At 33.3% G+C, this 12811-nt stretch overlaps 1 protein-coding gene across 8 annotated transcripts; it reads left to right on the top strand.

Annotated features, from left to right (window-relative positions):
• The first annotated feature begins 5339 nt into the window (after positions 1-5339).
• Positions 5340-11342, top strand: LOC107925830 (putative disease resistance RPP13-like protein 1). Of its 8 annotated transcripts, none has more exons than XM_016856553.2 (5): positions 5340-9803; positions 9924-10000; positions 10282-10461; positions 10783-10962; positions 11134-11342. In XM_016856553.2, exon 1 carries the CDS (start codon positions 5508-5510, stop codon positions 9750-9752), a length of 4245 nt encoding a protein of 1414 aa, XP_016712042.2. In that variant the 5' UTR covers positions 5340-5507; the 3' UTR covers positions 9753-9803; positions 9924-10000; positions 10282-10461; positions 10783-10962; positions 11134-11342. The 8 variants fall into 8 exon arrangements, with proteins under 8 accessions (XP_016712042.2, XP_016712044.2, XP_016712045.2 ...); XM_016856555.2 differs by having other exon boundaries at positions 10207-10461; XM_016856556.2 differs by having other exon boundaries at positions 5340-9810.
• The last annotated feature ends 1469 nt before the right edge of the window (positions 11343-12811 follow it).

Here is a 12811-nt window from a genome sequence, read left to right as displayed (position 1 = left end):
GTCTAATAGAAAATAGTTAAAAGTTTTATATTTTTTAATATTATTCATATAGCAGCTGGTGCACCATGTCCCAGTCAGTGTGGTTGAAATTGACCGAAACAAACCAATGCGAACGATACAGACTAATACGGAAGAGGGTGTTGCTGGATGCACTATAGCACTAAAATGGTGGCACCGATCGGTACGACTGAAACCATGGTGCGGAACAGATGACCATGGTTGCTTCGCATTAAAAAAAACTCATCTCTTTATAAATAAATTTCATATAATCCAAGCCATTAAAGAAATCTTTGTAAAATGTTAAAATATGATTGAAAAAAAGAAAAAAGAAAAAAAAAGAGGTCCAGCCTGTCGAAACCGTTTTTTTGAAAAACAAAATTTTTAGTTATCGACTTTTAAAAAATGAAAATTGGGAGTCGCCACCAATATTTTATTAAGGTGTGATTGGGTCACCTAAAAAAACAATTTTGGTCTACGAATTTTAGAAAAGCGGGTTCGGGAGTCGGTTACGTACGAGGAAGGGTTAGCACCCTCGTACGCCAAAATTGGTACCTAATCAATTAATTAGTATCTTAAGGTCGCAAATTTGAAAAATATAATCTTTAAAAAACTTAAAACGTTACGTATTAAGACCCTTCTCAATTCAGAGAAGCAAAAATGCCACACCCAATGTGTTAGGGCACAACATTCTAATTTCCTCCAAAATGAATTAGGCCAGAATACTCGTATAATGAAAATAATTAAAAGAATATCCATTTATCCAAGATTTAAGAAATCGCGGCCCAATACGTTAGGGCACAATTCCTTTAAAATCTCAAACTCGGAATATTTCCTTTATTGTTTTTTTTAAATCTTCATTTCGAGAAATCAATGCGTCACATCCAATACATTAGGACACAACGTGTTGAATTTCCAATAATGAGCTTTTATTTTTTTATTTGAAGAGAAATGCTCGATTGTTAGATTTAACGAAGAAAATCGGAACCCAATACGTTAGGGCTCAATTTCCTTGAAAATCCTAAATACGAACATTATCTCAATTTTAAAAATTTTTATCTTTAAATTTGAGTAAAAATGATGTAACGTTATTTTGTACGTACAAATGCTATAATAATAATAACAACAATAATAAATACATCAATGACATAAAAAAATAAGCAAATGAATAAACGAAATAAAAAAAGGGTAATCCATGACATGCAAAATATTAAATGTAAACACAATTATACAATGAATGGGAAAGCAAACAAATAAATAAAAACCAAAAGACGTACAAATGGAAATTATGAAGATTAAAAATATACATATAATTTACAAAAAAAAAATTGGGTTATAGAATTTTATATATAAATACAATACATAATATACTTATGAAAATAAAGGAAAAATATAATTATGCGTACATATATAAAATAATAAAAAATAAGTATATTTCTCAAAAAAAAAAGAAAAAAAGTGAGTATTTAACCATTTGAAAAAACGTAAATATATACATATAAATATGAAAATATTCATTAAAAAAATATAGGAAAATATTTGTTAAAATATATATATGTGTGTACATATAAAAGAAATATATATATAGATAAAAAAATGAGAATAAAAATGATGATTACACTATTAATTAATAAAATAAATAAAAAGAACATAAAAAAACTAAATTGAATCGCAATTTAAAAATCTGGGGTAAATCCGCAAATAAATAAAAGTAAAAGGATTAATTTGAACACGCGAATTACATAGAGGGGCTGGAAGGGAAATTTTCCCTTCTCCTCTAAAATGGCGCCGTTCAAATGGATCTGATTGGAATTTAAAATAAATTAAAGGCCAAATAAAAAAATAAGAGTACTTAATTGAAAATATATAAAAAGGCGGAGGGGCTAAAAGCGTAATTTGCCCCTCCGCTCAAAAAACACGCGGATCCTAAAGTGGATCTGGTCGGAGTCAGGTCGGGTACTCAAAACGACACCGTGTTGTGCGTCTGGGGCTTTCGAAAACAATGCCGTTTTGGTGCCCTATAAATACCCTCATTTCTCCAAAAAAAATTCATTTGAACCCATTTTAAAAAAAACAACAAAAAAACTTTCAGAAGCTCTCTCCCCTTTCAGTATTATACAATTTAAAAAAATACATGAGTTTCGACTATTGACAGGCCAAAACTCAAAAAATTAATTTTTTTTAAGTTTGACACAATTATTAGGCAATCATGGGTGCAAAATACGAGTGAGTTCCGGTCATTGACAGGCCACAACCCAATTTTATTGTTCCTTTTAGGTTATTTTATTGATTATTTTTAAACCTGAATTATTTTTGTAAATATAATATTTTTTTAGACTATTTTGATAAAATAGCCTCTGATGGAGAAATTGTAAGAGAAAAGGAGGTTGTTCTTGGTTCCTTTTAAGAGAAAAGGACTTTTTAGTGAAAAAGTCCATCTCAAACGGGAAAAAGAATGGGCCCTTAAAATACTAGGAAGCACCAACACGATTCTTCAAAAACAGGCCGAAAAAAAAAGCTCACACACAATACATGTACAACACGATATAGATAGGCATGACATGGAAATTTTTTATGGTAATGGAAATAATTATTTTGATGCCATTGGCATGGAGCTCAACGTTCATTTTACTTGGAAATAGGGACAATGGACAAAAGCTATGACAAAATTCAAAAACAAAGGTTCATGTTACTAGATATATTCATGGGCTGGTTGGGTCTAAATATGATATTAATATACTTTATGTTTATCCAAGCCCAACCCAGCCCAAAATTTGGTCCTAAAATGTTGCTCAAGCCCGCCTATATTTACAAAATATTAATCCAAACCCATTTTAGCCCTGTCCATATTATTTTTAATTTTTTTAAATATTTATATTATATTATTTTAATATTTAATAATTTTATTCATTTTTTATTTATTGAAATTTTTTATATAGTACCATGTATGTAAGAGTATAATCAACGATTTGACAGTAAAAGTAATTTGGTCCTAAAGTGTTGGTTCATTAGAACCGTATAAACCGGGATGCAAAACTCCTATTAATAGAAAAATGGAACCGCCTGCAGTGTACAAAATAAATTTTGTAGCCGAGTATAGACGTTTCTTCCCCATCATGGATAGAAGTAGATAAATGAGAATTAATTCAAACTCCCACATGATGAAAAAAAATAAAAGGTCTTAAGAAGAAATGTTCCTATTTAACCACTATACAGTGCTAGCATCAATAAATAAAATAATTGCGAATCTCGATTAACTGACTAAATCGCCAAAATTGCTAAAGTGATAATAAAACCTATTAGTTAAATGGGCCCATAGAAAGTCCATCTATTCCCAATCTCCAGTAAAAATAATAATGCATCTAAATACTAAGTCCATCCATTTCAGAATTGCAGACACTTCAATTCATTTTGGTCCAATAAAAGAAAGACATAATAGTTTATTTGACTTTTCAACTTTAAAAAATCATTTTAGTTCTCTATTTAAATTTTTATTTTTTAGCCCTTAAATTTGTAAGTTTTTTTAACTTTACTAACATTCACTTAATTATTTTTTTTAAATTTTAAAAATAAAAAAACTATAAAAACTATTTTTAAAAATTAAAATTTATTGTTAAAAAACAATTTTTTTTAAAAAAATTCAAAATTAATTAGATGTTAATGTGTCTTCTAGATGATAATTCACATGTATGTCGGGCCTATTTTAGAGTGGTTTGATAGTAAGAAAAATTTAAGAGTTAAAATTATTTTTTATGCCTAAAAGAAAAGCTATACAAATAACTGCGGGGACGGAAAAAATGGGAGGGTGCAATAATTTCATGGACTGGGACCTCTTTAATTTCCACTTTCATTGTCTTTTCCCATCAACAACCACTTGGGGTCCATCTTCATCATAATCCAATGTCTTCCAAGTGATAGCCTGAATTATTGGATGCTAAAAAAAAAACCTTTGTGCCAACTTCTTCAACTTTCGCTAATTACACAGAATCCATCTCTCTTTCTTTCTATTTTGGTCCCTGGGTTTCCATTTTGACTTTGTTCAGTTCATTATTAATTATTAATCGTTAACTGAATTTTTAAAAAAATTATTAACTGACTCTTGACTGAATTAATTTGATTAACCGTCTGATTAATCGAATTCAATCGATTAACCGAATTAATTTAGTTTTACCCGGAATTTAAACACTCCTAATAAAGAGTTCAACAAGAATTAAATAAAAGAAATAAACCAACAAAAGAAGGGGAAAAAATGGGAAAAGAAAGAACATAATTAGAAATATAGAAGAAAAGAAATTCCATTTGCAATCAATTTCTGCCCAAAACCAAAAGGTATAATATACATTAAAAAAATATCTTAAAACTCAAAATGCCTCATCCTACTTAAACTCTTTAATATAGGGTTATCTAAAAAATACTGAAATATTAAAATATTATCCTAATAAAAAAATAAAAGTACTGTTATTTTTTACAAATGAATTCCCAATATAAAGTTCTCAAAGCATAGATCATGGTCCAACTAGTTCTTCAATCCAAAACTTTTACGGTAACTCGTATTTCCGACTCTTTTTCACTTTTTAAGTTTATTTTTACACCGAATCAGAAATCAAATAATAAATCTAAAATTAATCACATCTCATTAAAGAATTTATCAAAATTAGGCCTATTCTCAAACATACTTTTCTATAATATAAACACAGTTCTCCATAAAAAATGGTTTTCTCATAATTAATTAATATAAAAGTGTTTCCCAAAAATGGAACATTAAGCACTATAATTAAGGGTTTAATTTATGATCACATCATATATTATAAAAATATGATGTAAAAAGATAATTATTTTGGAGGAATGATAGTATAAAATTGGAATACCATGACATTTGTATCTATTTTTAATAATTTAATGTCACATCAATATTTTTATTCTAAATTTTAATATTTTTATTTGTATTAATATTTTTTTAGAATTTAATTTAATCTTAAGATTTGTGTTTCATGCATTCTAACAAATAGTGCACGAAGCCATAAGTGTCCTATCCATTTTAGAGTTGCAAACACTTTAATTCACTTTACTTCAAAATAAATAAAAATTTTAATGTTTTTAACTTTGCTAAGATTGTATACCCTTTTAAATTTTTTATTTATTTTGAAGTGATTTAATAAAAATAAATATAAATTCAATAATTAAAATAGATGAAAAATTAAAGAAAAGCTATTCAAATAATTGCAGGGAGATAAGAAATAAGAGAGTGCAATAATTTCATGGACTGGGACCTCTTTAATTTCCACTTTCGTTGTCTTTTCCCTATCAACTACCACTTGGGATCCTTTTTCACATCCCAGTGCCTTCCCAACTCATAGTCTGAATTATTGGATGCTTAAAAAATAGTGCCAACTTCTTCCACTTTCTCTAATTTTGCAGATTCCATTTCCCTTTCTTTCTTTTTTTGTTCCCTGACTTTCCATTTTGGCTTTGTTCATTTCTCTCTTCTGCTTCCTTCTCATAATTTCACCATGTCTGTCATTGGGGAGGCTGCTCTGTCTGTGTTTCTGGAGCTGTTGGGGGGCAAGTTGCTCGACTCTGCGCTCAACTTTGTTGCTGATCATAACCAACTCCGCCCACAGCTCAAGCAGTGGCAGTCCATATTGCCTGATATCCAAGCAGTGTTGGAAGATGCAGAGAAGAAGCAGATCAAGAACATGGGTGTGAAGAAATGGTTGGAGGATCTCCAGGACTTGGCTTACGATGTGGATGACATCTTGGATGAGTTCGCTTATGAAGAGTTACGTCTCAAGCTTAAGAAATCGCAAGCTCAAGCCAGCACTAGCAATGTACGGAAGCTCATTCCTACCTGCTTTACTGGTACTAGTTTCGCTCCCACTTCTTTCCTGTTTAAGAATTCCATGATTCCCAAGGTGAAAGAGATCACTGCTAGACTGAATAGTTTGACTACTCGAAGAAGTAGTTTGGGGTTGAGTGAGATCTTGTCTCAAGCTCCAACCTCCAAGGGAAAGCAACCTAGGCTGCAACCAACTTCCGTACTGGATGGTGTTGTGGAGTATGTTGGCAGACACAAGGAGAAGACAGAAATGATTGAGTTTCTCAAAGGTGATAACTCCAACGGAGTTTCAGTCCTTTCCATCGTCGGCATGGGAGGGATGGGTAAAACAACTCTTGCCCAGCTTGTTTACAATGATGCCACCATCAACCAGTCTTTTCACCACAAGGCCTGGGTATGCGTTTCTGTTAAATTTGATGCAATTGCTATAACAAAGGCAATTTTACAGTCCATCACTTCTGAGTCATGTGATTACAGTAACTTGGATTTACTTCAAGTTAAGTTGAAGGAGAAGTTGTCTGGGAAAAGATTCTTGCTTGTTTTAGATGACATTTGGAACGAGAATTATAATGATTGGACCATCTTACGGTCTCCGTTTGGAGCAGGGACCCATATCATTGTAACCACTCGTCTTCAAATTGTTTCATCTATTGTGGATCCGCTCAAAGCTTTTCATTTGGATAAACTATCGGATGATGATTGTTTATCCATATTTACACAGCAGGCATTAAAAGCAAAAAATTTCGATGGACATCTCCAGTTTAAAGAAATTGGAGAGAAAATTGTTAGAAGATGCAATGGCTTACCTTTGGCTGCAAAAGCCATTGGAAGCATGCTTCGCACGATTGAATATCATGGAAAATGGGAAAGAATATGTGAGAGTGAGATATGGAACTTACCAGAAGAGCAGTGTGGCATAATTCCAGCTTTGCGATTAAGCTACCATCATCTTCCGTCAAACTTGAAACGATGTTTTGCATATTGCTCCATACTTCCTAAAGATTATGAATTTGGGGAAGAAGAAATTATCTTGTTATGGAGAGCAGAAGGTCTCTTGCAACAAAAAGCTATGCCTCAAATTAAAGATCTTGGAAATCAATATTTTCAAGATCTAGTGTCGAGGTCATTTTTTCAGACATCCAGTAAAGATAAGTCCCGATTCGTAATGCATGACCTTATCAATGATTTAGCTCAAGTAGTTGCAGGGGAAATATGCTCAAAATTAGAGGGTGATAAGAAATGGAAGTTCTCAAATCGCACTCGACATTCTTCTTATATTGTCAGTGAATATGACACAGTGAAGAAGTTTGAAGCATTTGATCAAGTGAATTCTTTACGTACTTTTTTACCCTTAACGTTTTCTAGTGATTTTTGGGTCCCTTTTTTAACTAATGTTGTTTTGGTTGATTTGTTACCAAGACTTGGCTACTTAAGGATGCTTTCTTTGAGTGGGTATAGAATCACTGAGTTGCCTGATGTTTTTGAAAATTTAAAACATCTTCGCTACTTAAATTTTTCTGACACTGATATCAAATGCTTACCTGATTCTTTGTGCACTCTTTACCATTTGGAAACTTTGTTATTAAGAAGGTGTTACAGGCTTCAAAGGTTACCTTCAAAGATGGGAAATCTTGTCAACTTGCATTATCTTGATATCAGAGGTGCGAAATCAATAGAAAGGATTCCTTTCAGAATTGATAAGCTAACGAATCTTCAAAGGTTATCTGATTTTATCATAGCGGAAGGTGATGGTTTTCATATTAGATATTTGAAATATTTGTCAAACCTTGAAGGTGATTTCCGTCTTTCTGGGTTGGAGAATGTTAATGGTGAAGATGCAGGGGAAAGCAAGTTATATGAGAAGCAGGGGATTGATCGACTGGTATTGCATTGGAGAAAAAAGTTTGAAAATGCTTCAAGGAATAAAGAAGTTGAAGAATGGGTGTTGGACTCTCTTCGTCCTCCAAAAAAGCTTGAGCAACTCGTCATTAAGAATTATGGTGGTGCAAAATTCTCTACTTGGATTGCAGATCCTTCCTTCAAAAATATGTTGTCATTGGAGCTTCGCAGTTGTAAAAATTGCAAATCTCTACCTTCCATTGGAAGGCTGTTGTTGTTAAAAGATCTTTCAATTAGTGGTTTGGATCAAGTACACAAGATTGGTGCTGAGTTGTTTGGAGAAAATCAATCAAATGCTTTTGCATCATTAGAGTCTCTGCGTTTTGACAACATGCTGAATTGGGAGGAGTGGGACCTATGTGAAGATGATGAGCAAGTATCGAAATTCCCCAGCCTTCGTTTTCTTTCAATCAGAAAATGTCCTCTATTGCTGGGAAGGTTGCCAACAATCCTTCAATCCTTGCAGACACTTGAAATCTATGAGTGTAAGAGACTGGTAGTTACAATTTCAAGTTTTCCCTTGCTGTGTGAATTAAGAATTAATGGATGTGAAGAATTGGTGGATGAAGGTTCTTTGTCTGTACAGAAGGTTACCTCCTTGAAAGCTGTGTCTGTTTCAAATATTTCAAATTTTAACATTTCAGCAGAGAGGACAATGTTGAGATTTGCAAACTCTGAAACATTCAAGATCTCTGGTTGGAAGGAGTTGGGATCTTTATCGCAAAATGGGTTAAGCATAGTTGGGCATCGTTTCATCACGATTTGGAATTGTCCGCAATTGGTCTCTTTGGAAACAGAGGAGGAGATATTGCAACTTGACAAGATTCCAGGTGTTGAATCTCTGGAAATAGCTAATTGTGAAAGGCTCAATAGACTACCAGAAGCCTTACATGCTTTCCCATTGATTACAAGAATACAACTTGAAATCTGTCCAGGCTTGGTTTGTTTTGCAGAGAGTAACTTTCCTCCTGCTTTAAAAGAGCTGAGGATTGGGAATTGTGTGAATTTGCAATATTTGGTTGATGAAAAAGAAAATAATAATAAGAGTATGAGTAGCAACACTTGTCTTCTTGAGCGCTTGGAAATAAGCAACTGTCCATCTCTAATATGGTTATCATCAAGGGGCGATATATGCAATCGGCTTGAACATCTCGAAATTATGGATTGTTCAAAGCTAAGTAGCTTATTTTTAAACGCCAAGTTACCCGTAATGCTTAAACAGCTATGTATTCGGGATTGTCCAGTGTTGGAATGCATAGCCCAAGACTTCCTTGAAACCATTGATCTCGAAAGCATTCGTATTTGGGGTGCTGAAAAAATTAAATCATTACCGCGGGGATTAGACAAGCTCAGCCATCTTCAGGAGATTCAATTATCTAGGTTTCCGAATATGGTTTCATTTGAAGAAAGTGGGTTGCCCACCACAAATCTCAGAGTTCTCTTAATTAAGGATTGTGAAAATTTTAGAGCCCTTCCCAAGTGCCTCAACAACTTCACCTCCGTTCGAGAATTATCGGTGTGGGAGTGTTCGGCTGACATATCCTTTCCAGAAGAGGGTTTCCCTACCAACCTCACATCACTTGCAATCTCAAACGCACCCAAAATTTATACATCACTTGTTCAATGGGGATTTAAAAGACTCACATCTCTTCATCGACTCTTCATCAGCGGTGAAGGATGCTCGCGTGTGGTGTCATTTCCAGAAGAAGCGATAGGAATGATGCTGCCTCCTTCTCTCACCGAAATCGGCATCCTTAGATTTGAAAAGTTGGAATTCATGTGCTCCAAGGGCTTACAACACCTCACCTCCCTTCAACAATTGAGCATCTATGATTGTCCTAAGCTCGCCTCTCTTCCAGAAAAAGATATGCTTCTCTCGCTTGAGCGTCTATCTATTCAGCGTTGCCCGTTGCTTGAAGAAGGGTGCAGTAGGGGTAAAGGACGAGAGTGGTCCAAGATTGTCCACATACCTTATGTTGAAATTGATATGAAAGCCGTCATCCCGAGGGAATTAAATTGAAATTTAAGCAGCAAAATCTGGCATCGATTTCTCCACTCTCAAACCACAGGGGTGAAAGGCATTTTAAACATTTATCAATTTCATACCTTTTCTTTATATATATCTGATTGTCCTCATGAACAGCACGATAATAGAAATCGGGGTTATATATTTTGTATTTGCTTTTTGCAGGCATTGAAGGCTAAACTGGCGAAAAATAGAGGAGACCTTCAACCGGTCTGCTTCAGCTTATTTGATTTAGTAAAGCGGTTAGTCAATTCTCTACAACATTTATTCTGCAAATTGAATGTTCTGTTTTCATCTGCATCTTCTAATTTCTAAGCAGTTGCTATGAAATTGGTATATGGGAATGGGATTTTAATTAAAAGTATTTGAGATTTCATTGTACTATTAACCAATGGTGTTTCAGAAGAACAAGTCTTTCACGTGATACTTTGTTGATCTTTGTGGATAGATTTCTGTTATTGCATAAGGAAATCAGTGCCAACAGATTTCGTCATCACTGTAGACATGGTATTGATCCTTGCAGGATGAATGGAGGAATACAGTACACGTTACAACATGGCATTAGAGAGCTCAATTTAACATAAACACAACAAAAGTTCACTGAGCTGCAATTTGGGGTTTTCACTTCCAGCCTGAGTGTTCCGAAAAATAGCAGCGACTAAGTGACTCACTATATATCGACTCTCTTGCTTTTGACTTTGAGGTATGAGTTAAATGAATCAAATGATATATATACTGCAGCAGTTTGGAACTAGTTTCATTGCAGCTTTCTTTTAATGTTGCTTTCAGCTTTCTGGTCCGGTAGATTGGCATATTTTCTACCAATCTTTATATGAATTTCCCCTGCTTTGAAAGGCTTCAACTGTGATGTTATCAATGTTTATGATAGGGCAAGTATAGTTTCTATGGAGAATTTGTTCTTCTGACATTCCTTTCCTGTGTTGGATCATATTTTGGTGCTTGGTACAAAGTTGTAGTTGAGGAGCCAAATATGCTACTTATTTAGCCTTATACTTTCATTCAGCTTTGGGAACCATGAAATTGGTGGCAGATAAAAGGTCAAATGGTACCACTGGGGAGGTGTACGTACCTTTGGGCGATAAACCCTGGAATGGTGGGCATCCAAAGAGGGCAATACCTGCTTATGGGCACGACAACACCCCAACATCGTTGGTCGACAGATGTTGACAAAAGGAATGGAGTGGTAAGTTTTTTTTTTTTTGTAATGCTTTTAGCATCATCTATTTCTATCTACGTAAATCATCAACCTATCTTAGGTCTCCATTGATGATTGATGAGAGGTTAGGATGTTTTAAATAAAGTATTGTTTTTGACATTTTGAGATTGTTGGTCACTTGTTATTTATTATTGCCAGGTATTTTTCAATTTGTGGAAAGTGTATAGTTGATGCTTATTTAGAAGATTGCTCAAAGTTTGTGGATAGTTATTGTGGTGAGTTATTTTATTTTATTATGTAATTCCATTGTAATCTCCATTTTTTAGTAGTGAATTTTATTATTGGTTCTACCCGTGGATGTAGGAAATATTTTCGAACCACGTAAATCATTGTGTTCACTTTCTCTACTTTCGTTTTTTGTGTTCTGAATTTCTTAATTTTTTTTCTCATTCCAAAACATAATTTTATTAATAAAACAACCACAGTAAATACAAAACAAATCATAAAAAAAAATGAGATAGCCATATATATATATCTCAATGATTACACTCAAATATCAACACAAATTAAAAGCATCAAACCAAAATACTCAAAAGAAAACAAAGCATCAAATATTACAGCCACTCAAAATAATATCTCAACATGCTTTTACTCATTTCCTTTCAACACCACACTGGTAGATGCACCACTTTTCTACTAGAATTGATACATATTGGTATTAGTTTATTTTGATATATGGTTTCGAATTTATCGATATTTTATATCTATATAAATAAATATACAAATACTAAATAAATGATTCTGAATAAATTTCAAATGTAAAATATTCATCAATTATATAAAATATTGATTAATAAACTCTACAAATAAAAAACTCATCATTCAATAAATTAAAAAATAAAAAGAAAAAAGAAGGGATTTTTTCAATAAAAGAAGTTGAAGGATGAGCGAAGATTTTTCTATGATAATAAAGTGAGTTTTTTTATTATATTTTAATTTTTATTTTTTTAATGTAAAAATATATTCCATAACAAAATTTAAATGTTAAACTTTACTTTTTAGTGTAATATTTTTTTATTGGTCAATACATTCTAATTAAGTTATTAGTCTAATAGAAAATAGTTAAAAGTTTTATATTTTTAATATTATTCATATAGCAGCAGGTGCACCATGTTCCAATCGGTATGATTAAAATTGACCGAAATGAACTAGTGCGAACGGTACGAACTGGATTTTTCACCGATACGAAAGAGGGTGTTGCTAGATGCGCTGTAGCACTAAAATGGTGGCACCGATCGGTACGACTGAAACCATGGTGCGGAACAGATCACCATGGTTGCTTCTCATTAAAAAAACTCTGTAAAATAAATTTCATATAATCCAAGCCATTAAAGAAATATTTGTAAAATGTTAAAATATGAGTGGAAAAAAAAAAAAGAACAGGTCCAGCCAACATGGCCTCTTCCAAGTTAAGACTCCATTTCAATTTTTCTAAATCTCCACCCATTACTTCAAATATTTGACATTTCACTATTTATTTTGTGAAATGATAAAAAAAATGGCAGTATAGGGAGTAGATCGATTCCTCTCCTGTGTTGGAGCATATTTTGGTGCTTGGTGCATAGTTGTGGTTGAGGAGTCATGTTATTTATTTAGCCTTGTACTTTCATTCAGCTTTGAGAACCATGAAATTGGTGGCAGATAAAAGGCCAAATGGTACCACTGGGGAGGTGTATTAACTTTGGTTGATAAACCTTGAATGGTGGGTATCCAAAGAGGAGAATACCTGCTTATGGGCACAGCAACAGCACAACTTCGTTGGTCGACAGATGTTGACAAAAGGAATGGAGTGGTAAGAGGCTTGAACCTGTATACA

Source organism: Gossypium hirsutum, chromosome D11 (assembly GCF_007990345.1).
Source record: "Gossypium hirsutum isolate 1008001.06 chromosome D11, Gossypium_hirsutum_v2.1, whole genome shotgun sequence".
NCBI lineage: Eukaryota > Viridiplantae > Streptophyta > Magnoliopsida > Malvales > Malvaceae > Gossypium > Gossypium hirsutum.
This window is presented reverse-complemented; position numbering and strand designations above follow the sequence as displayed.